The sequence below is a fragment of the Mustela lutreola genome, chromosome 3 (assembly GCF_030435805.1).
Source record: "Mustela lutreola isolate mMusLut2 chromosome 3, mMusLut2.pri, whole genome shotgun sequence".
Lineage (NCBI taxonomy): Eukaryota > Metazoa > Chordata > Mammalia > Carnivora > Mustelidae > Mustela > Mustela lutreola.
The window spans coordinates 186,372,760-186,395,851 of NC_081292.1; the positions used below are offsets into that span (position 1 = coordinate 186,372,760).

General features: G+C 34.5%; 1 protein-coding gene across 1 annotated transcript in view; it reads right to left on the reverse strand.

Moving 5' to 3' along the window:
- The window catches only part of VWC2L (von Willebrand factor C domain containing 2 like), a 161,053-nt gene that overhangs the window by 122,107 nt on the left and 15,854 nt on the right, over window positions 1-23,092 (reverse strand). Inside the window, exon 3 of the mRNA XM_059168130.1 lies at window positions 11,970-12,099. Within this exon, the coding sequence (XP_059024113.1) occupies window positions 11,970-12,099 (130 nt within the window). The remainder of the gene's footprint in view (window positions 1-11,969; window positions 12,100-23,092) is intronic.

A 23,092-nucleotide genomic window follows, 5' to 3' on the forward strand; every position in this document is an offset into this window, starting at 1 on the left:
GAGAATGAAAAAGCAGGGAACAGGAATGGAAAGGGGCGGTTTGGGTGTTACCTTCTAGCTCCAGAACCATATGGGGAAGAGAGCCTGGAGGATGATCAACCCGGAGTTCTGGGTCTCCTCTTCACTAATGACAAGGAATGTAGAAAGCACAGGGGGCTTGGTTTTTCTGTAAGAAAGGGATCTGGGAATCTATGCCTCAAGGATAAGTCTGTGAGAAACTCTTGTTCCAGGCCTCTGAAACTTCTGAGAAAGAGAGTCCAACCTTCTCAGAGGCTCTCCAGGTTCATCTTGTCTAAATGCTTCCAAAGATGTTCAAATTCAAAGGTCAAAGGATACTATTTGCATAGCAACCATGTTTTATTTTTATCTGACTTGGCAACACTGATGCTCACTGGGGGTGGGGGGGGAGCAAAATGGTGCACGTGGTGGGACACAGCCTCTGGGCCTCTTTGAAAAGCTTGAGCTTCTACCTGCCAATGTAGACTTGAGAGGAAGAAGGACAACTTCATAATGTGTCTGTATCAGAGAGGAGGCTTGGAGGAAGCAAGATTCTGTACCTTAATTTGTGCCTTCATAGACAGCAGTGACCCATTGGTTTCTCTGGATGCCTCTCAGAGCCACGTGGGTACGTGGTCATATGAGGTCATATGAGAAAGAGCTCAGGGTTCATAGTGGACTGCTGGCTCGCTCCACACCCCAGTTGTACTCTGCCCTCAGTGAAGCTCTCCTGTGAACAATGAGCCTCCCTTAGAGAGATAAGATTATTTTTAGGAGCTCACGAGTCTTGGCAAGACTAAATGCCTTGGATTCCTAGAGAGACCCGACCCCCACTTAATTACTCCCAGAATTAAATCCAACTCCATGGAACCCATCAATGACCCCAATTGCCCTTTTCCTGTCATCTCTGGTTCTTAGAGGTATCTTAATTAAAGATTACTATATACAATCCTAGAAGTCAGCAATATTCTATAGAAACATAATTGAAGAGAGGCTCAAGAATGAGAGAAGGTGGAGTTAAGAATAGAAATGCACAGCCAGTTCTGGAAGATATATCCAAAACTCTTCCAAACAACCATCTTTGAGCCAGATTATCTTGGAGGTTATATGAATGTTCAGGAACAAGACATTCAGTCCATGTGTGTTCATTACCCTTCCTTCAGTCTCTCAGGCATCCTGTGGAATGGCGTCCTGAACAATATCCAGGACACTTGATGGAGTGTATGCAGCTCTGTTCTCAAGGGAACAAGTGTGTGCTTTGTGGGATGACCAGACTCAACATTCCAAATGTTTATGTCAATAAAGAATAGCTGCTAAGCATTCCCTATATGATGAGGAGGAAACAGAGAGAAAAAATTCACGTTTCTGAATGAGTTGGCCTGCCTTCCTTCACTTTCTGAAGGGCTGGGTATCTCTGATAATTAAAGAAGAGATGTGATTAGCGGGGAATACATGTGGCATTAATTTTCATTATGTCAACATTGTAAAATAACGTTTTTGAAATCTAATTTGCTGATGAATTAAGAGGGAATCCTGTTGGTTTAAGACAACATAAATATAAATATTCCCCTTCATATTTTGGAGGAATTTTTATGAAAGCAATAGGAAATTATTGTTTGTGACTCATTAAAATAGCTACTTATAATTACTATGTTTTGACATCTACTTTATACCAATATGATAATTCTGACCTTCAGTTATGGAGTCAGTGAAATGCAGACTTTAAAACTGCCTTTCATAGGCTGTTCTTTCATCCTGAACTATTTCAGGGGTGCTGTAGCCAATGGATATGTGCTGTTGTCAGAAAATGTTTCACCTTCCGTGTGTTTATGTATGTTTCACCTGTTACTAATTGTCTACCTAAGAGGAAGTGAGAAAATATCAAATTAAGGTGAAAGTCTTGCATCCAACTTTAGACCTAAAAGTCTGATATTGTGAAATAGCTTCATGAAAATGTAAATGAAATATTTTAGCAACTGCCCTAATAATTAAGTGACTATTTTAGCAATTGCCCCTAGTAGGCACATAGAATGGGTGATGAGGTTTTCTAAATGCTTTATAAAGAATCTCATAGTTGCAGGAGTTGCAAGTCAAATGGTAGAAGTATTAGCTAATTAACTGATAGTCTACAAATTTATAACAAAAATTCATAGTTCCATTTCTAATAAGTGACACATCAATTATTATTAAATTATGAAAACAGTGAGAAAGGATTACATGATCTTTTTAAAGAATTTGTCTATATTCTGTTTTAAACTGTAATTGTAAATCACAGGGATAATACATGTTTGTTGTTGGAGATGTAAAAAAAATAATAATAAAGGTTAGCAAAGGGTAGAAAGTAGAAATCCTCTATTATCCTACTCAATGGAGTTAAGTACTATTAACATTTTGAAGTATTTCTTCCTGTCTTTTACTATAGGTATGATATATTTCCTTCTCAACAAAAATAGTGTCATATTTGCATGATTTCTGGCCCATAGTTTAATTTAATTATATACTCTGAACATGTGTTTTGTGTCTGTGGGGAATGTCCTTAATTTTTTTTCTATAATATTATTTGTAATATTTCTTAGTAGTCAGTTTATGTAGATATACTATAGTTTTTTAAACAACCACTTTATTGTTAAATATTTAGGTTTCAGGTTTTCCAAATTCTGCTATTATAAACGATTGTGTGATCTCTCTCTATATATGTGTTTATCTGATTATTTCTTTTTGATCACTTTCTAAATGTAACATTGATGGATCAAAGTCCTGAACACTTTCCTTGCCCTTCATGGGGGATATATCATTTTACACTCTTACCATAAGACACAGGAATGTTGCATTTTAACTTTTCCAAACTGGATATTATCTTCTTTTAGTTTATGAAGAAATTTTTGGAAAAAAATTATGTTACTTAATTTGCATTTAAATCTTTCCTGTTATAGATTTGTTTTTTCTTTTATGTTTAGGAAGACCATTCTTATCCTGAGAATAAGTTAAAGTTTATAGTATTCTAAAAACTCCTTTATGATATCATCTTTTTCTTTTACATTTAGATTTTTTAAATTTTTATTTATTTATTTTTAAGATTTTATTTATTTACTTGACAGATAGAGATCACAAGTAGGCAGAGAGGCAGGTAGAGAGAGAGAGAGGAGGAAGCAGGCTTCCTGCTGAGCAGAGAGCCCGATGCAGGGCTTGATTCCAGGACCCTGATATCATGACCTGAGCCGAAGGCAGAGGCTTTAACCCACTGAGCCACCCAGGTGCCCCTACATTTAGATCTTTAATCCAACTGAAAATTACTTTTATATAATGGGTGAGATGAAAATGTAATTTAACTTAAAAAGATGATTAATTTTTATAATATATTTTTAGAATTAATATATTCTTTCTCCATATATTTGGATGTTACCTTAACTGTATACTATGTTATAGGCTAATTTCTAATTTTCTAATTTATTTATCTGTTTATTTTATTCCAGTATTATATTGTTTAAAATTATTATATCTTTATACTTTATTTATTTATCTTTAAAGGTTTTCGTTATTTATTTGAGAGAGAGAGAGAGAGAATAAGAGAGAGCATGAGAGGGGAAAGGCCAGATGGACAAGCAGACTCTCTGCCAAGCAGGGAGCTGGATGTGGGACTGGATCCTGGGACTCCAGGATAATGACCTGAACTGACAGTAGTTGCTTAATCGACTGAGCCACCCAGGTGGCCCTTTATACATAATTTTAATATATCTGGTAAATTGAATTGCCCAACCTTACTAAGTACATTCTTTTCCATGTACTTAAATTTTCCAAGTTTTGTCAACTTACAAAAAAAATTACATCACATAAAAATCTGATAAGATTTCCATTTAATTGATTATTATAGAAATAGCAACCTAACAAATTTGAGTTTTCACATTTAGAAATTTGGTATATTACCTTATTAGTTTTTGAATAGTTCTTAATATTTTTTTCTGATTTTTAAACTGTATGCATATATATCCTCCAAATACTAATAGTTATTTACTTTAATTTTTTTCTTTTAATAATAGCCTATAACCTGTTGATGTTAAATAGATTATCACAATTTTAAAAATATATGAGATGAAAAAATAAATGAAAGGTAAATGGAAGCTAATTAAATTGTAATCCAACACAAATACCTCAATGACTACTTAAAGGAAGAAATAAGTTCTTTTTTTAATTTGTTAACTAATAACATGTTAAAAGAAAATTTAACTCTATAGATATTTCTACAAATTTTCTAATTATTTTTTATTATAAAACTTGAAATACAACATAAGAAATGAATACTAGTACTTGCTTGTCATTTCAAACATCTGTAAAAAGCAATAGAATTGCTTAGTAAAATATACATATACTGTAATTTTGGCATATTCTAATTTCCTTCCATGGGGATGTGCCAATTTATACATCCACCAACAATAGGAGAGTTGGCTTGTTTTACCACAGTAGGAACAATAAAGTGGGTATTAAGTTTTAGGATTTGTGTCAATGTGTAAGTAAAAAAAATATATCAAATTTTCATTTGCCTTTTTTTCCCCTAAAATTGGTTAGAGCAATTTTTCATATATTTTAGAAACTTTTTAATTTCATTTTTTGTGGAATGACTTTTGAAATTCTTTGCCCATTTAAAAAAAAAGATTTTATTTATTTATTTGACAGAGAGAGAGCTGGAGCACAGAAGCCGAGGGAGAAGGAGAGAGCAGGGAGCCTGATGTGGGGCTTGAGCCGAAGGCAGTTACTTAACCAAATGAACCACCCAGGAGCCCCTCTTTGCCCATTTTTAAAACACAATTGGTTTCTTTTTCCCTACCAATTTCTTTCTTTATTTTATTATTATTATTTATTATATTATGTTAGTCACCATACAGTACGTCATTAGTCTTTGATGTAGTGTTCTCAGATTCATTATTTATGTGTAACAGCCAGTGCTCCATGCAGTCTGTGCTTTCCTTAATACCCATCACTGGGTCAACCCATCCCCTCATGCCCCTCCCCTCTAAAACCCTCAGTTTGTTTCTGGGGGTCCACCGTCTCTCATGGTTGGTCTCCCCCTCCAATTTCCCCCCCTTCATTTTTTTCTTCCTTCTCCTAATGTCCTCTATGCTATTTCTTAGTTTCCACAAGTAAGTGAAACCATATGATAATTAACTTTCTCTGTTTGACTTATTTCACTCAGCATAACCTCCTCCAGTCCCATCCATGTTGATTTAAATGTTGGGTATTCATCATTTCTGATGACTGAGTAATATTCCCCTACCAGTTTCCTAAAGATCTTTATGTATGAGTGAGATTAACCCTTTAAGATATGATTATAATTTGTAATTAAGATTTAAAAAAAATTTTTACCATGGTTTTTGTTTTGTTTTTGCTATGTGGAGACGTTTGTTTGTTTTCAAAATATAGGCACTTCAAGATTATAAATCAAATTGTTCAGATTCTCTTCTTGCACTATTTTGGAAATAGTTTATATTTTGGAAACTAAGTTTATATTCTAATCTTTGTTGAATTGAAAAATATCCTGAGTTATGAGATAAGGTGGAAATTTAAAATTATTTCTTTCAGACAAATACCCAATTGTTCTAACATCATTTCTTTTATAAATTATCTTTTTCCCAGTACTACTTTATTATAGTATTCCAAATACTACTTTATCTGCCGTATACCAGATTTTCATGTGTTTCTAAGTCTATGAACTCTTTATTACATTTCGTTGATATGTCAGCATCATAAACTGTGCCACAATTTTATTTTAGTAATACATATATTTCATGTGTGTGTGTGTGTGTATGTGTATGTGTGTGTGTGTGTGTGTGCGCGCATGTGTAAGGAGAGGCCCATATATTCATTTTGTACCCTATCTTACTAAATTGTCCTTAGTAGTTTTCAGTCTATTTTCTTGTGTTTTTCAAATATACAATCATATCACATACAAATAGTGACAGTTGTATCTTCTCCTTCCCAATTTTTTCTTCCAAAATTTTTTCTTTTCTAATTATATTAACTAGTTCATATCTATTCTCTATCTGAAACTTTAAATAATAGTGAGCATCCTTGTCTTTTTCCTGACTTTATTGAGAATGCCTTTACTATTTACCTATTAAACACAATTCTGTCTTTTTGGACTGAGGTAGATATATTTTATCATGTAAAAATTATCTACTTGGTCTTATTATATCAAGAGTTTTTGTGACTAGTTTTTGATGATTTATGTCTAATATCTTTATATATGGAAATAATATGCTCTTTCTCTCCAGCTTAGAAATGGAATAAGTTATTAATGTATTTCCTAATACTGAACTCTTTGTGTAAACTCCACTTGGTCATGATGCTTAATTATTTTAATCATCTTCTAGATTCTTTTTGCTAACACAAGTGTGCAAGCCCATTCCCACAGTCTGAAAACCCATTTATTTTTTCCATACCAAAACTCAGTTGGTATTAAAACCTTATTTGAAATGGTGTGAGATTCTATATTTATTCAGTCTCAATATGATTATTACATATCTTATTGTAGAAATGTCCAGGTGATTGATTGAAGATTGCTGCCCTAGACCCACTGGCCATGTACTGTGCTGTACAATAAATTACCTCCATTCTCTTTGTAAAATCCACAACCCAAGGGTTTTTGATAGGGGATTTTGTATCCTATTAATTCCCCATTACTAATTATAAGTAAAGTTCCCCTCCACTTATTATTTTCTTAGTTTGTATTCTTTAGTTTGTATCATATGATATTCCAGAAAAAAGAAAAGAAAGTTTTGTTCTTGTCTCTCCTTCTGGAAGCGTTTAATTAATATTAGAATTATCATTTATTTAGTGGTCTGATACACCCTCCTAAATTATGAAAATAAAAGGTTTTTTTTAATTCCTTCAGTAAAAAGACTAATGAAATAAAACATCAAAGTTTTTTGCTTCTACCTTTGCACTTTTATTCTTGTTCTGATCATTGGATCACTGTTAAAAATTTGGCCTGTATTCTTCCAGAACTTTAAATTAAAAAAAAAAAATCTGATTTATTAAGCTGAATAGCTTTTTAATACTTTTTGAACATTTGTATTTTGTGAGGTGTTTGTATACTTTTCTGTTGTTTTTATTATGATCAGTCTGTAAAGCTTAAAGTTTTAAAGACATTAGCTCTTGTCTTTCTCCACTTTACCTTCTCACTTTTCCCTAAAAGCACCCTTTAAATCATTACTAATGCTCTATTGTGTATCTACTTATTTCTTTTCCTATATACATAAATATTTTAATATCTACTTAAAATTGTACATTAATTACAAATCTTTTAAATGTATATCACTTAAAATGTATATATTATATATGACACAAATTACTATGTTATGCATAAAACATTCTGTACATTCTCTGCTTATTTTATATAGGGTTGTATGTCAGTAGGGTCTTTTTAAAGGCTGTAATGTATTTCATTAATCCATTAAAGATTAGGTTTTCTCTCTCTATTTTGCTCTTAAAATGTAGTAAAAATGTAGTGGGTGAAGGTGGGGAAAAGTACAAGGGGTGTTAGAGAGGAGAACGGAGTTGGGGTAAATTGGAAGGGGAGGTGAACCATGAGAGACTATGGACTCTGAAAAACAATCTGAGGGGTTTGAAGTGGCGGGGGGGTGGGAGGTTGGGGTACCAGGTGGTGGGTATTATAGAGAGCACAGATTGCATGGAGCACTAGGTGTGGTAAAAATAATGAATACTATTTTTCTGAAAATAAATAAATTAAAAGTACAAGAGGAAAGATTGCTAACTTCAAAGTTACATGAAACTTTTGATGGAAAGTACCTCCTTAAAAGTTGTTTTGACATCTTCTCACCTCTTTTTAAAATATCTTTGCTGATTTGGGGTATTGTTAGTTCCAAATTATTATCAGTGCGATGTTGGTATCTCATCTTTATAATTATTATGTCCCTGGTTCTTGTGAGTTTGAGCATATTTTCATATATGTATTACACATTTCGTTTTCTTCTGTGAATTTCCTTTCTATACTCTTTGCCCATTTCCTTCTCTATAGTTTTTCTCTCATTTATTTCAAGGAGCTCATTGTATATTAGAGATATTAACACTTACGTGGGTCACACATTTGCTTCCAGGCACCTCTAAATTCCCCTCCTTCTCTTTTTTCTGCTCTTCCCAGACCCCCCATTGTCTTCTTCCTTTCCATTTTCTTTTTTGCCTTGTCTATTTCCTGCCTTATTTGTGTCACTATTAAACTAGAAGAGGCTAAGGGAAAAGGAGTTAAATATTTAAGATATTGAATAGGCCCTTCAGTTTACATAGAAACAATATGGATACTTCTCACTTAGTGTGTATGGTGGATTCTGTGGACACTTCCTGTCTATTCCAATTTTTCACAAAATGACTTTTCCTTCAGAACCATTAGTAATGACGACGACTATAAATCCCAGTGAAAACATGGAATTCACTGACGTACTGGCTGATCAAATGTGAAAAATACAACTAGTTATTTGGATGCTCTAATGAACAAATATTTTTTCAATAAAATGTATTTTCACTAACCAAATATTCAAAGTATTTATATGATGCTCCAAACTGGAACTTTTTTTTTTTTAAAGCAAATGCTGTGCTACTTTACTTTTTTATACTATAAAGACAGAAAACCATGAAAAATATTCATTAATTCACACAGAAAAGACTTGAGCTGAAAGACAGGTCAAAGTAACACAATCTGAGGGAAAGATGGACAGTCAGGAAATGTCATATTTTTCAGGAAAGCATTTGGATTGCTAGCTCTTGCAGAGAAGCAAATGCTTAATCATATTTTAAAAAGCAATAAATTCCTTTGTCAATTCCTCCCAGTCCTTGCCAAATAAAAAGTATATTCTTCTTTTTCCTCTTATTTTGTCTGTGCCCAATCGTTCACATTTCCCCCGAAGTTTATTATTTTGTTTGTTCTTAAGCAATCTGAGATTGAAGACTTTATATTAGCTGAATATTGAATTTTAAGGTCAGGTGTGGTAGATTCTATCATCTTAAACTTTTATTTTATATATTTAAAGCCTCTTGCTCTTGGCAAGTTATAATTCAGGAAGGCAGAGAAATTGATGTTAGTATGCAAAAGCAAAGTATTTGGCAGCCAAGAAAATCAGCATTTATGCAAACTAAAAATGTTCAACATTTATGAAGATTTAAGAAATGTAGAAAATGTTATATAGGGCTGTTTACAAATTAAGATTTATTGCCTGCACCCTGAATCCATAGGGTAGATTTTTATCTTTTTTTTTAATCTAAGAAATTGGTGGCACACTTGAAGAGTTTACACTATAATAAGCAAATTAATCTTGTTATAAAGAATGAAAAAAGCTTACCATGTGTTGGGAATTTAGGGAATTATTCCAGTTGTATTCTCTCATGATAAACATCAACTCCCTTGACCTCCACCCCTGCTTTTCTACACATAGGTCATATGTTTCTGTTTTCTGGGCTAAGCTTAGAATGAGAGCAAGCAAGATGGAGCTCAGTCTGTTCTCTCAGTAAAAGTACCAGTATCATTGGTGGTCATAAAGTTTCTTCACTGATCCTTAATATGCTTTTCTTTGACAATGATTATACTTCAATTTTGGGGCACAAGTGAGTAATTAGTGTCATGTAAAAAAAGATAATATGTTATAATATTACAATCAGAGTTTGTCTTCCTACCAAGTCTAATTCAGGTTCATTTCCCTTATTAAAAAAAGAAAAAAAGTTTGCTTGGAAATGGCAAAAAAGGAATAGAAACTATAGTGTGTCATGAACAAAATTCTGAAAAACTTAACTAATCTTGTTCTCCTAACATGTGTTTCAGGAATATAATGGGTGACTAATTAACTAATCAAACAATTAAAGTCCATTTATTATATGATGTTTTTGTATGAATAGGGTTTCATTTGAAGACAGAGTTCTACTCTGACACATGGAGAGAAGTCGAATAATCTTGGGTGACATCAAATTAAAGGTGATAAGTTGGTAGTGGCTGATCTGACATTTGATGTAGGCATTAACTCTGGATATATTCTAAGCTTTGGTGTGGGGTCACTAGGAGGATTAGTAGTGCATGTGTAAACCCTGTGTGTTCTGGTCCTATATGGTCTTATTAGATATATATATTAGATCACAATGGTCTAATATGGTTTCTTCTATGAGTATTCTAAGTATGTCCAGATGAGGTTAACTATAAGCACAATTTTATTTACCATAAATGTGAAACAAAGCCAACCAAGGAAACCTAGGGAAGAGAGGATCCTCAAGGACCTGTTTAGACAGTTGCTTCTAGGAAAAAAAACCAAAAAAACAACAATACAAAAAAAAAAACAAAAACAAACAAACCAAAAAAAACATCTTGAGTCAAAGATTTGTCAATCCTATTTTTAAAGACTGATTAGGTAGCTGATTTTTTTCTTCCTTCTGTCCTTGGAGAAAATGAAAAATAACAGGTCCTCTTCCACTTTAGACTAACCATTCATATACTTTATGACAGTTAGGTCTCCCTTGAGATTTCTCTTCTCCAGGACAAATTATGCTCACTCCTTGAGTCTGTCCTCATAGGTACTATTTTTCAATCATTAAATCATCTTATTGTTCTTTCCTATATCTTTTCCAGTTTCTACAAAATCCTCTAAAAAATATAAAGTCTTAAATTGTATATCTTTACATATATTAGATAGGTTAGGACTTCAGGATATATTTATTTCCACCTTCTAAGTCAGAAAAGATGGTCACTATGACAGAGGTCAGTTGGATGAGAGGAATAAGAATAAAAAAAGAAGGCAGGTGTGCAGTTGAATATTCAACTCAGTGGATTCCTATGATCAGAAATAGTAAAACTGTTACAGCAAAAAATATCACGTGTTCTTCCTACATCCTTTGGAAGACATTAAAACACAGAAATTATTATAAAAACAACAGAACTGCTTTTGTTTTTTTCTTTAAATAAAAGGATACCTCTTTTTACTAATTATAATTCTATAAAGACAAAGATTAGCAGGTTAATTAACATAATGGCAAATTCAGGACAAAGAAAAAAAAAGAAGTGGTTGATAGAGGAAATGAGCAGTTGCTAACCTAAGGAAGGGCATGGGGATTCAACATTAGACTGACCTCAGCTTAATTAAGAGCTAGAACTACTTTTTCAAGCATGTATTAATGACAGGAGGGGGCATTTGTGAATTGTTATCTAGGGTAGCTTTATTTTTTTGGTAGTACGTGACTAGTAGGAAGAGCATAATACTAGCTTTGCTGATATGCTGTCCTGGGTCTATGGCATTGCATTATCTTCTCTGTAGCATCACTTTGATTTTGAGTGACCAGCATCATCAGCGCATTTCAACCTCCCTATTCCATGAGGGTCAACAAGGAACCCATAATCATATAAACCAAGTTCTCCTCTGTCTAATTACTATAAGAGTAAGATTCAGGGTAATAAAAACCTAGAATAAAAGTCTCAAATCTTCTAGTCTTTCTTACCTCAACTTAAGTGCATTAATGTTTGAATTCTGTATTTCTTTGATAATTTCTTTGATAATTTAGTTTAAAACCTAAAATTTTCTCTATGCCCAAAGCAAAATACCTGGAATTTACCCTACTCCCTCTCCTGAGTTATGAACTATGAAACAGGATGAACTGCTTCATAGCCTCTACAAGAGAGAAATTAAGTCATCACAAAAAGATGGTTCTGTGTTCTTTCCAATATCCTCCCTATAAATCAACAGTAAATAATAGGGATCACAATAAAGTCAGCTTATAAGAGCTTTAATTCCCCAAATGGAAAGCTTCATAATGCACCCATTGCTGGTTTATTTTCATGTTAAGTTGGGATAAAGGTATAAATTATCCATGCTCATATTGAAGAACCCCAGGCAGATCTTAGAGGGGTCTTATATCGAATGGTGGGCAGTGGTGAAATATTTGCAGTTTGCACTAACCCCTCTTCAAAAGCTAATGCAGTATGGTCTTACCATTTTTGCAGACAGGACAACATTGTTCTGGTTCATAGACTGGGTTGACACACTCAGGAACTGCGCAGTCTGCTACAACACAGTGAACTTCATTGCTGGGCTCACAGCGACACCATTCACATGGAGAGGGCTAGGAACAAATCTAAAATTAGCCCCTTTTCTCCTATAACTTAATGCTTTGCACATTCATATGCTGTCAGAAGATAAAACATCAGTGTTTATATTGGCTTTACTGTATTAATTCCATTTACCGTGTGTATGACTCATTCTTCCCCAGTGGAAAGCAACCTGGAAATCCAAGCCACAGTGGGTCGCCATGTGCTGCTCTGGTTGCCGTGAGCAACTGGAGCATGCCGGGATGACTCTTCCTATGACGTATGTCCCTACTTTCCAAAGAAATGTTTGGACAACTAGTATGTCACCTCCTGGTTGGGTTTCCAGATGCACTGATTGCTCTGCCTTCCTCTGGCAAACAGGAATGATACTGGGCCATGTGAAATACATTTTTGCCATTTGTCACTTTTTTTTTTCCTAAGAAAGACAAAGATTACTGAGAAAAATGAAATGGTAAATGGACATCCTTACCCTTTGTAGGAACTCCTTTCCAAGCTAACCTAAACTCTAAATGGCATTTTTTCCCCCAATATGAATTTTAGAAAAAATTGAATTTGGGATCCAATCACCCAGGTACTACCTCTTGAAAGATTCAGTGAAAATCTTTCATCTTGCTTGCTTGGTTTTATGAATGAGCTGAAATTGATTGACTTGAAAAGCCACTACTTAAGAGTCAAAGACTCTAAAAGTGGAATTGAAAAGTGACTAATTTAGAGGGGGAAAAAAAAGGGAGAAAACAATTTTTTTCTCAACAGTACTTAGAGTTTGAGCCAAGAGTTTGAGATTTTCTGTTTCTTTTCTAGAAACTGCCTATACTACACATCATCTCAAGCAGTGACCACTCTGTGACTCATGGGTATAAGTTCTAGCTGTCCTTTTTCATGAAATCGAGTCTTGGAGTTCTGGAATAAAAACTTGGATGTCTTAGAAGTTATACACTTCCATATTTCTCAAATCACGACATTTGTTCTGAGAAAATGCTTCCTCTTGTCCTGTGCCACAGGGTTAGAATTCCTCCCTTGCAAACTTCATTAGTTAAAACTCTCTGCCTTTGTCTCTTTGGCTACTGTCCTTGTCAGCTCTTGTTTCATCTTGAACCTGACCATTTGGGTAATATTAATGCTTTTTCACTCAGGTAGTCATCAGGGTGCGGGTGATTATCTTTCAACTAATTATTTTCAAATTATTTTTATCTTTGCTTTCTGATTGAAGAATGATAGTCTAGCTCTCAATTATTTCACTTTCAAATTTAGTAGGAATAAGAGAATAAGATACAGAATCTGTCAGAAAAGTATTGGTATATCTTAACATAGTCAATAAGTTTATTGAAGGGGACAGTTAAGCTCTTTACTGTGTGGTAAGATGGGTTAAGTAGCTCGAAGGAATCTGTTGGATCATCCTAAGTGCTGGGATTTCTCGAAGCTACTCTACTGAATAATCTCAGTAAATTCAGGAAAAGATTTGATACCAAAGCACATTATTTGTTGGATAAAATGTGAGAAATACTGTGAGAAAGGAAAATTCTTGCTGCTCTACTGCTCCTTATTTTGCAAACCCCATTGTGACATATTAAATCTCCAAGCAAAATGGTCAGGAGTTGTCCCTTTTTCCTTGATTAATTGCAAAGAAGTATTTTTGTGTGGCCTTCTGAAGTACAGTAAGGACGTGGCCAGCATTTATTGTAATATGAGACAAAGTGGGAGCCAATAATCTTGCTTCCACTCCCTGCCCTTCCATGGCTGTGATTCTTTATTCTTGCAGGTTCATTTCTCGCTGAAGTAGGGGCTGATCTGTTCAACTGTAGTGGACTGATTCTGGCATTAAAAATCTCAGAGATACCCTAAACTTTCCAATGCAAAATGTTTACCTCAGAGTAACTGTGGCCTTTGAGAAAGATTTATTAGACTATTAGAGTTCCAACGCAGACTGTTAAAGACATCATTCTAATTTAAACAATATTTTTGGACATAATTAACTACTGGATATCATGCCAAGCAAAATATCTATATGAACTTCTTTCTCATAATAGCCCTATGAAGGAAGATTTGTTATTATCTCCATCCCATAGATGAGGACATAGGCTGAGAGACTTCCCCCAGTCCTGCAGGTAGTAAGGGGTAGAGGCAGGATTTGAACCCAGGCACCATACATGCTCTACTGTATTGCCAGTGGGAGCAAGAATCACTATTCTGGGTACTCCCATTAGAGTAGTTCCTTTTCCAGTGCTTTCTACCCTTCTCCGTGCATACCAGATCTAGTGGAATAGCTATTAGGAACTGGATAATTGATTTATGGAAGATATGTACTTCTGCTAAGAGAGAGAATTTCACTAGGGTATTTAGTGCATGAAGAGATTATCATGGAGCCATAGAGCTTTTTAACCTTCTACAAATATAAATTAGTAAGGAAACTATAGTGGGTTGAAGATAGGTTACCACGAGGCTTGTGTTCTTGGGGGCATTGGCATCTATAACCCAGTAACTACATTCATGAGTATCTGAGAGAAGCATGTACAGATAATGGCCCAGGAGCATCTGTGCTAAGGCAGTGGAGACTGGATGTGTGCGCACTGGAATTCTGAGAACTGTTCTGAGGGAGAGCTAGGATCACAAGCCTTGGTGATTAAAGTATACCTGATTTTTGAAAGAATTTTGAATAATGAGAAACAAATTTGAAAAGTAAAAATATCACCCTAGCCACTGAGTGACATTATCTTCAAGTTCTCCCTGACCCTGACTACTCACATGCCACATACCTCCTAGCCCAGAATCTCCTCAGAGACATGTCATTTCCTCTTTTGTTTTGTTTCAAATCTGTTTCAGCCCATTTCTTCTCATACTCAGTCTCCACGTGTGCCGCCCCCCACCCTCCGCGCCCCCAACTCTGATCACTCAATCAGATTTAAGCCGTTGACCTCACGCCAAATGCTCTTCTTTCCTCTCCAAACTTAGCAGGACTTTGCCTTCATGACTTCTGCCCACGTTGACTTCCTTCACTGCCCCTGCTTTCTCCTGCACTTCGGAAAAAACGTTACCAAAGCAGCAAGAAGTCTCTGGGAGTGAGAAATATGCGCCCTTGACATTAAGTTCAGTTTAAAAATCCTTCCCACCTTGCAGCCTAAAACTGAAAGGTTTGGCCCTTTGAATCATCTTTACATTTTAAGACTGAGCTGCTTGCAAATTTCCTTTTATCAGGCTCTTCAGTGTGAAAACTATAGATTAAACCTGAAACTGTCCCCGTAAAAGCAAAGATTAAACAATAAAGCTATCCTTAGAGGAACAGAGAACACTGGAACAAGTACTTGGAAAAAATTATTCTTACTTGCTTTTTTTAGAAGAGCATGTGAAATTACAACTAGAACATGGCTTTTGTCAGCTAGAGATTCGGTAAGTAAGATGATTAAATGACACCACCTGAAAACTTTATACAAGAAAAATCTGTCCCTAAGAAATCTCACAGAACATTTCATTTCTGTGAAAGCTTCGGAAAACAAAGTAGCATTCACTATATTTACCTTTACATAAATTTTAATTGAAATTAAGATTAGAGGTCAAATATTGTATTCATGTATGTATTAGATAATCCAAGTATTTTATGTCTGTTAGGACTCTGTACACCTTCTGCTGGGAGTTTTGAATATCTAATGTGGCACTCCATTTAAGTAGAAACCCTGCATTTTATCTGTAGATCCTGCTATCCCTGAATATATTTGCATGGCAAATCCAAATGCTGTAGCAGCTGCCCCAAATTTCAAAGGGGTTTCCTACTAGATATATATATGTATTTGTTTTATAATTAATAGAGTAGAAGGGGGTTCTTTTAAAAATACTGACTTAGATGACTAAGAAGCCCAATTTTTCTCCTTGGTATTAGAATGGAAATATGACAGTACACATCGTGTTTTCATAACTTCTAAAGACCTTGAGGCTTAAATCCCAATGCCACTGTCTGTAATTTTTGAGAACTCAGAATCAGAGGGGAGGTTCCAGAATCCTGGAAACAGAAGAATGCTCCATTATTTTTTTAAAATGCAGAAAGCAGCCCGAGACCTAGTAACTTAGCTTATTGGAATAACTGAGTAATTCCAGAAAAATTGCCATGTATGGTCTTCGTGAGAATTTGGAAGCGAATATAGTCACACTATAAGTTGACATAGGATTGAGAGAACATGTTGGAGACTGGTTGCAGAGAATTTCAAAATGTTTGTGGAAAATACACATTTATTTTGGCCTCTGAATACACTGAGTCTTACTTTCCATATATGAGGAAAGCCTAGATGTTTGGTCTATGTAACAATAACTTGTGACATCATTATTTATGTGGAGGCCATTCCTGGCATTGTTTATAATAGAGTACCCATGAGGAAATAGCCATAGCTTATCAGATTTGTTACCTAAATTCAAACCTCAGAGGGACAAGAGCAGAACAGTGTTCAGTTTACTATTTTAATTTGATGAAGTTTAAGGTAACAGAATTCTTACAAGCTGGGAAACTCTGAATTAGGAAGATCAGAAAAAAAAAAAATTAGTTGGTTTGTTTGGGTGGTGGTTGTATCCTGCTTAGAAGAAAGACACTTCTCTGTTGTCTCAATACTTGAGTTCTAGTCTCAGATGATTTATCACTAGGAGTGACTCTTGGGAAAATGAGATCTTCTTTCTCTGCCTGAGTTTCTTAATCTGTAGAATGGGAATGACAGTATTACCAGCCTCACAGAGTTATTGTGAAACACAAAAGCTGAGCAAGAAATATTATAATACTATTATTATCATTCACTTGCATACTTATTGATGGCTTTTGGAAAAAATTTAAAAAGCATAAAATTGGACTATAGCATAAGACTAGATTTAAGGGAATATTATGTTATTTTTCTTGTTTGAAGTGGAATCTGATTACAGAGGTGGTTTCAGTGAAGTTATATAGGGCTTTGTTTCTTGGGGGTTTGGGGGAGGATTTGTGTAGTACCAATTGAATTAATCATGTCAGAAACACACTGAAGGAAAGTTATTATAAGAAGCCTCTAGATAAAGACTAATTGTGGATGGTTAAAGTGAGCACTATAAATCACCCAGGGAAAAGAAAAGAAAAGAAATGAGAAGAGAAAGGAAAGGAAAGGGAAAAGGAAAGGAAAGAAAAAGAAAGAAAGAAAGAAAGAAAGAAAGAAAGAAAGAAAGAAAGAAAGAGAAAGAAAGAAAGGAAGGAAGAATGAGCGAGCAATAAATCCATGTTCTTTTCCCGATATTTCAGCATCTAAAATCACCTCAAACATCCTTTCTCCAGGGAGGTCTTCCCTGAATATCTTTCCATCATCTCTCTCCCTCGCATTGCCCATTCAGAGCTCTCATCAGTGCATGAGATTATCTTACTGGTTTGATGATGTGTCTGTTTATTTTTATCTGCCTTCCCTATGGATTATAATTTTCTTATAGAATATTGTTTATTGTGGTCCTCTCAGCACTAGGAAGATATCAGCCCATAATAGAAACTCAATAAATATTTGTTAACACATGCATATTCATTTATGCATAATCTATGTTTTCTTGTTTGATAGACCATACCTCTGGGCAGTTTCATATATGTTTATCATGCATGGGGTAGGATTCTGATTCAGTAAGATATTTCATTTTGTTTAAGTATTATAAAGGGCACTTTGTAGGGAAAGGTTTCTGATTGACTCATGAAATAACTAATTGGGCTCCGATATTATAATAGTGAACATAAACCCACTCTCTAAAGGCAATTTGAAATTTACCATATTCACTGTGTAGATCACTAAGTAAGTCAATCTTCAAGCACTCCATTGACTAGGGTTTTTCACAATAGATAATTATAGACTTATTGCACTAATAAATACCATGATAACTAAATTTAAGGTAAGAATACATGTAGAGGAATTCCTAAAAGTCTAAGAAAAAACTAGTCTCACTTTATAGTGTATGTAGAGTGTAATGGTTTCTTCTTAAAGTGATTTTAGTATATCATAAACTATTTTTCAGGAAAATAATATATAACAATCCTGATTTTAAACAAGCTCATTTTCCTAAGGAATGAGTTAGATTACAAAGTCCAGCAAAATACATCCTGAATATTCTGAGGAATAAAGCTTGATAAATAAAGCTTGAATCCTAGAAAGACTGTGAGCATTGTTGAAGTCTGAGCAATGGGCCCATATTTGGATGGGATATATTCTAAGTGCCAAGTCTTAGCACACTAACTACTATATCAATGGCTTTCCTTCTGACCAAGTGATATTAGGCTTCATATACCATATGGTACTTCATTCCTTTGATAATTTTGGAAAAATTCTGAAAGAGTATATAGCTCAGATTGCTTTTCTAGAAACTTTCCATTAAGCAAGTATTTAAAATTTGATCTCTACCAAGGAAAAGATACTGTTTTAAGATGCACTCTTCTTTTAGAGATAATTTATGGCATAAATTTTATCACTTTATGGAACAAATCTCATTACTTTCAAACTGTATCAGAAATTTGGAAGACCATTTCAAAGTTGCTGATGCCTGTCAGGAATCTCACTGCTCACTTCATTAAAATATACATTAAATTACAGAGTACAAGAGTATTTAGCATCCACTGCCACTCTTGTAGCCAGTAATTTGCATGTGGCAGATGTCACTTACTAATCAATAAAGCCAATGGATTTTAAACAAAATTCACAATCCTCCAAAAGAAAACCCATTGCATTACTGATTAAAATGCTTCTCAGTGTCCTGCATCAAATGGGACTATAGTGACCACTTCAGTGATCTGCCCTATTGATTGGAGCACATTTGAAACACAGGTTGTAGGTCTTATCAAATCGTGAACAGAGCTGGAATTTCTTTAGGAATTTTAATACCACTGAAGCCGATAGAAAACCAGATGCATAATGTTCCTGGGTGGCTCAGGCAGTAAACATCTACCTTAGATCAGCTCATGTCATGAACCCAGAGTCCTGGGATCGAGTACCACATTGACTCCCCTGCTCAGCGGGGCGTCTGTTTCTCCCTCTATCCTTCTCCCCTGCTCATGATCTCTCTCTTTTTCTCTCTCTCAAATAAGTAAAGAAAATCTTAGCAACAACAACAACAAAACAACAACAAGAAAACCGGATGTATAGTTTTTTTTTTTTTTTTTTAATAACAACCTCAATTTGTCAGCAAATGTGTATGATGTTACCGTTCGCTTAACAAGTTAAATAATAGGCACTCTGACTTTGAGAAGTTGGTATTTTGATAATACATTTTGGAATATTATTTCTTGGGTGTCAAAAATAACTTTATGCTGAGTGAAATGTCAAGCAGAGTCACTTATCATATGGTTTCACCTACTAGCAGAGCATAAGGAATAACATGGAGAACATCGGGAGATGGAGAGGAGAAGTGAGTTGGCGATAATTGGAGGGGGAGACCAACCATGAGAAACTGCGGACTCTGAGAAACAAACTGAGGGTTTTGGAGGGGAGGGTGGTGGGGGTTGGGTGAGCCTGGTGATGGGTATTATGGAGGGCACGTATTGCATGAAGCATTGGGTGTGGTGTGTAAACAATGAATGCTGAAACACTGAAAAGAAATAAACTAAAAGAAAATGAAAAAACAAACAAACAAAAAACCACTTTATGTTTCTTGAAAACAAACATTTTTAGCCAGGTGATTGTAAGGAGTATATATAGCTTTGCCCATGTAGATATAATAAACTCAAATTCAGAAATAATATATATGAAATTAAGAACTATTTTTATTTTTTTGTATTAAATTTGTATTATATATACGATAAGGTATATAAAGTATATTAAGATGAACTATATATCTAGCCTGCCCTTAATAAGTGCCAATCTGGAAAAGGAGCTAAGATATCCATAGAAATAAATTTTGATTTTGTAATAAAAATGATATTTTAATAAAAATAACTGATGGTAGAGGCACCTGGGTGGCTCAGTGGGTTAAAAGCCTCTGCCTTCGGCTCGGGTCATGATCTCAGGGTCCTGGGATCGTGGGTCTCTGATGGGTCCCCGCATTGGGCTCTCTGCTCAGCGGGGAGCCTGCTTCCCTCTCTCTCTCTCTGCCTGCTGCTCTGTCTCTGAAATCTTTAAAAAAAAAAATAAAACTGATGGTATTATTATAATGGAGAACAGAATTATTGGGGTTAATCTTTCTATTTTTATTTGCATTTATTCTGACCTTAATGTATAACACAAGTATACTGCAAAACAGTTGACATACCCAATCTAAAATTATTAATTATCAAGTACAAAAAAAGTTCACTCAGTCTTGAAATTTACCATTATAGTTGCAACACAACAGTGATATCATATTAATGATTTATATATTTTTTTTAAAATATTTTTTTCCTAGCGGTGTTGGGGTGGTGATCAGTTAAACATCCCAGTCTTGGTTTGGGCTCGGGTTATGATCTCAGTGTTGTGAGACTAAGCCCTGCCTCCTGCTCTGTGCTCAGCAGGAGTTTGCTAAAGTTTCTCTCGCCCTTTGCCTCTCCCCCTCCTCAAATAAATAAATATTTTAAAAAATATTTTTTCCTAAAAAACTGTTTAAACATATTTTGGTTTATTTTTTAAGAGAAGGCACCTCTACAATTATATGCTGCCTATTCTAATAAACTGATGTTATATAGAACCAAATTTTTTCCTGAATATTTTCAAGGAATTTCATGACAGGAAAATGTAGCTTTTTCTGAAATATGAAGAATAGCATATGAAAAATAAACTATAGATAAGGAGAATATAAGCAAAAATATCTTTCTTTAGCTACAGTCACAGGTATGCCTTTTTAAATTGGCAAAGCATACTTATTAAGGAAATATCAGTATGTATTTAAGGAAAAAAAAAAAAAAAAGATGTTTTAGTGGCCTCTACAGTCTTCAAAGGAGAACCCAAAGGTATAGATGAAGGCTAGAGGATTCACAATGAAATGAAGATTTTGATAAAGTGTCACACCTGTCCTTGTATAAATAGCCTGGGAAAGCAGCAGCCTTTAGTCCTCACTGATAAGCTGGATTGACTTTTGGCTTTGGTACAAAAAAGGTCCTTGACAGTGAACAGAATATTTTCACTAGAGCCTGTGTATCTCCATGCTAAGGATGCTCTACTTATCACCTATTTATGCAATAGGAAAAAAATGAGCAAAACTTTCCTGTCGACACTGAAAAGAACAGATTGTTGATATCAGTTAAAAGCCAGTCATCTACAGTAGCATTAAAACAAGGCCATGTGTGCGTGGGGGAGAGTATAGCACTGTTAGAATTCTACAACCTGAAAGAATCAGTCCTATTCTATGAGAGACATTGAAAGGAGGTGCCGTGCATGGATTTCACTGGACTCAAGGCTCTTCAGTATGTGGGAGGTCAAAGTTCTAGGCCTGGAACAATGAAATCCATTTGTATTGGGAGTGCCAATCAGATTGTTAGTTCAGGAGTCTCTCTGCCTCACTGTCTCTGAATTTCTCTGGGCAAAAATTTACTAAAAGTTGAAATCTTATCTTCCTTTTCCATTTGCTGGCAACATTGTACTTTTGCATGTTATGAAAAGGCAGTAATTGAAAAATTAATATAGTGAAGTGCTTTATAACTACTAATATTAAAATATATTAATTTCCAATTTTAAGTCCCAACAGCGATTTCCTTCTGAATTTATATTTCATTATTTGATGCTTAATTCATAGCTTACTTCGTTGCACAAAAATATGTTGAGATGGCTTATGGACAATAAGATAAAAGTATATTTTATTTTTAAATTTTTTTTTATTTTTTATTTTTTATAAACATATATTTTTATCCCCAGGGGTACAGGTCTGTGAATCGCCAGGTTTACACACTTCACAAGATAAAAGTATATTTTAATTTAAAAAATCTTGACCAAGTAATATCTTGATGTAAGACTTTTGACTTTGGATTTTTTGTTTGTTTGTTTGTTTTTTTTTTGGTGCAAGGCACAATAGAAGTAATCACAATTTTGAAACCATGTATAAGAATGGCTAGTCCTCGGGCACCTGGGTAGCTCAGGCAGTTGAGTGTCTATTGATTTAGGCTCAGGTCATAATCTCAGGGTGGTGGGATTGTACCTTGATTCAGGCTCCATGCCCTGCTTCTCTCTCTTCCTCTGCCCCTCCCCTGCTCACTCTTTCTCTCTCTTTTTTTCTCTCTCTCAAAAAAATAAAAAATAAATGGCTAGTGCTATCGCCCAATGCAATTCAGCCATATGACCATGTGGAATGAGCTCATTTGGAGCTCAAATCCTATCACTAAAGATTGCTGTTTTATCTTAAGGCACTTGAATCTGGGTTTTCTCATTTGTAAGGTGGAGGTAATAACAACATAATATTAATAGGGCTCTAATTTTGCTACTGGATTCTTAGGAGACTGAAGGAAATTATATAATATATTAACTATGTAGCATTGGTTAAAAGACCCTATTGTCATCCTAGCTTTGAACTTGATCAGTATTTATTTATTAATTTTTAAATTTCTCTTCATCCATTTTCAATGACCATGTATTTCTCAAGGGTATATATTGATTATAAATTATTTTATTAAATTATGGCATGATAATTTCCATTATGAATTATTGGAAATATTGAATTTATAAAGAACATATCTTTTAGAGTTTTAAAAGCAATTTAAAAAAAATGTAGCAATGTGTGCACTCATATTATGGTTAGATAAAGATGACATTGGGCAACATTTTTAGATAGTTAATTAGGTTCTTATTTACAGAGATGAAACTTCAATCTTTAATCAAATTCTTTGCCCAAACAGATATTTAACAGGGTAACTTCAGCTCACATTTTTTTTTTTTTTTGAATCTTGATTTAGGTATTTTCTAGCTTCAGTGTGAATGTCCTAGAGTCTCATTAACAAAAGGAAGATTCTCTGTGATTGTCCTTTTTCTCCCTAATGAAGCTTTTTAAATCTCAGCAGTCAAAGGTTTGCTATTTTAGTAGGATTTTATTTATAATGTTGGGGGAAAATTAAAGTTAGACTGAACTCTTTTAATTTTTTCC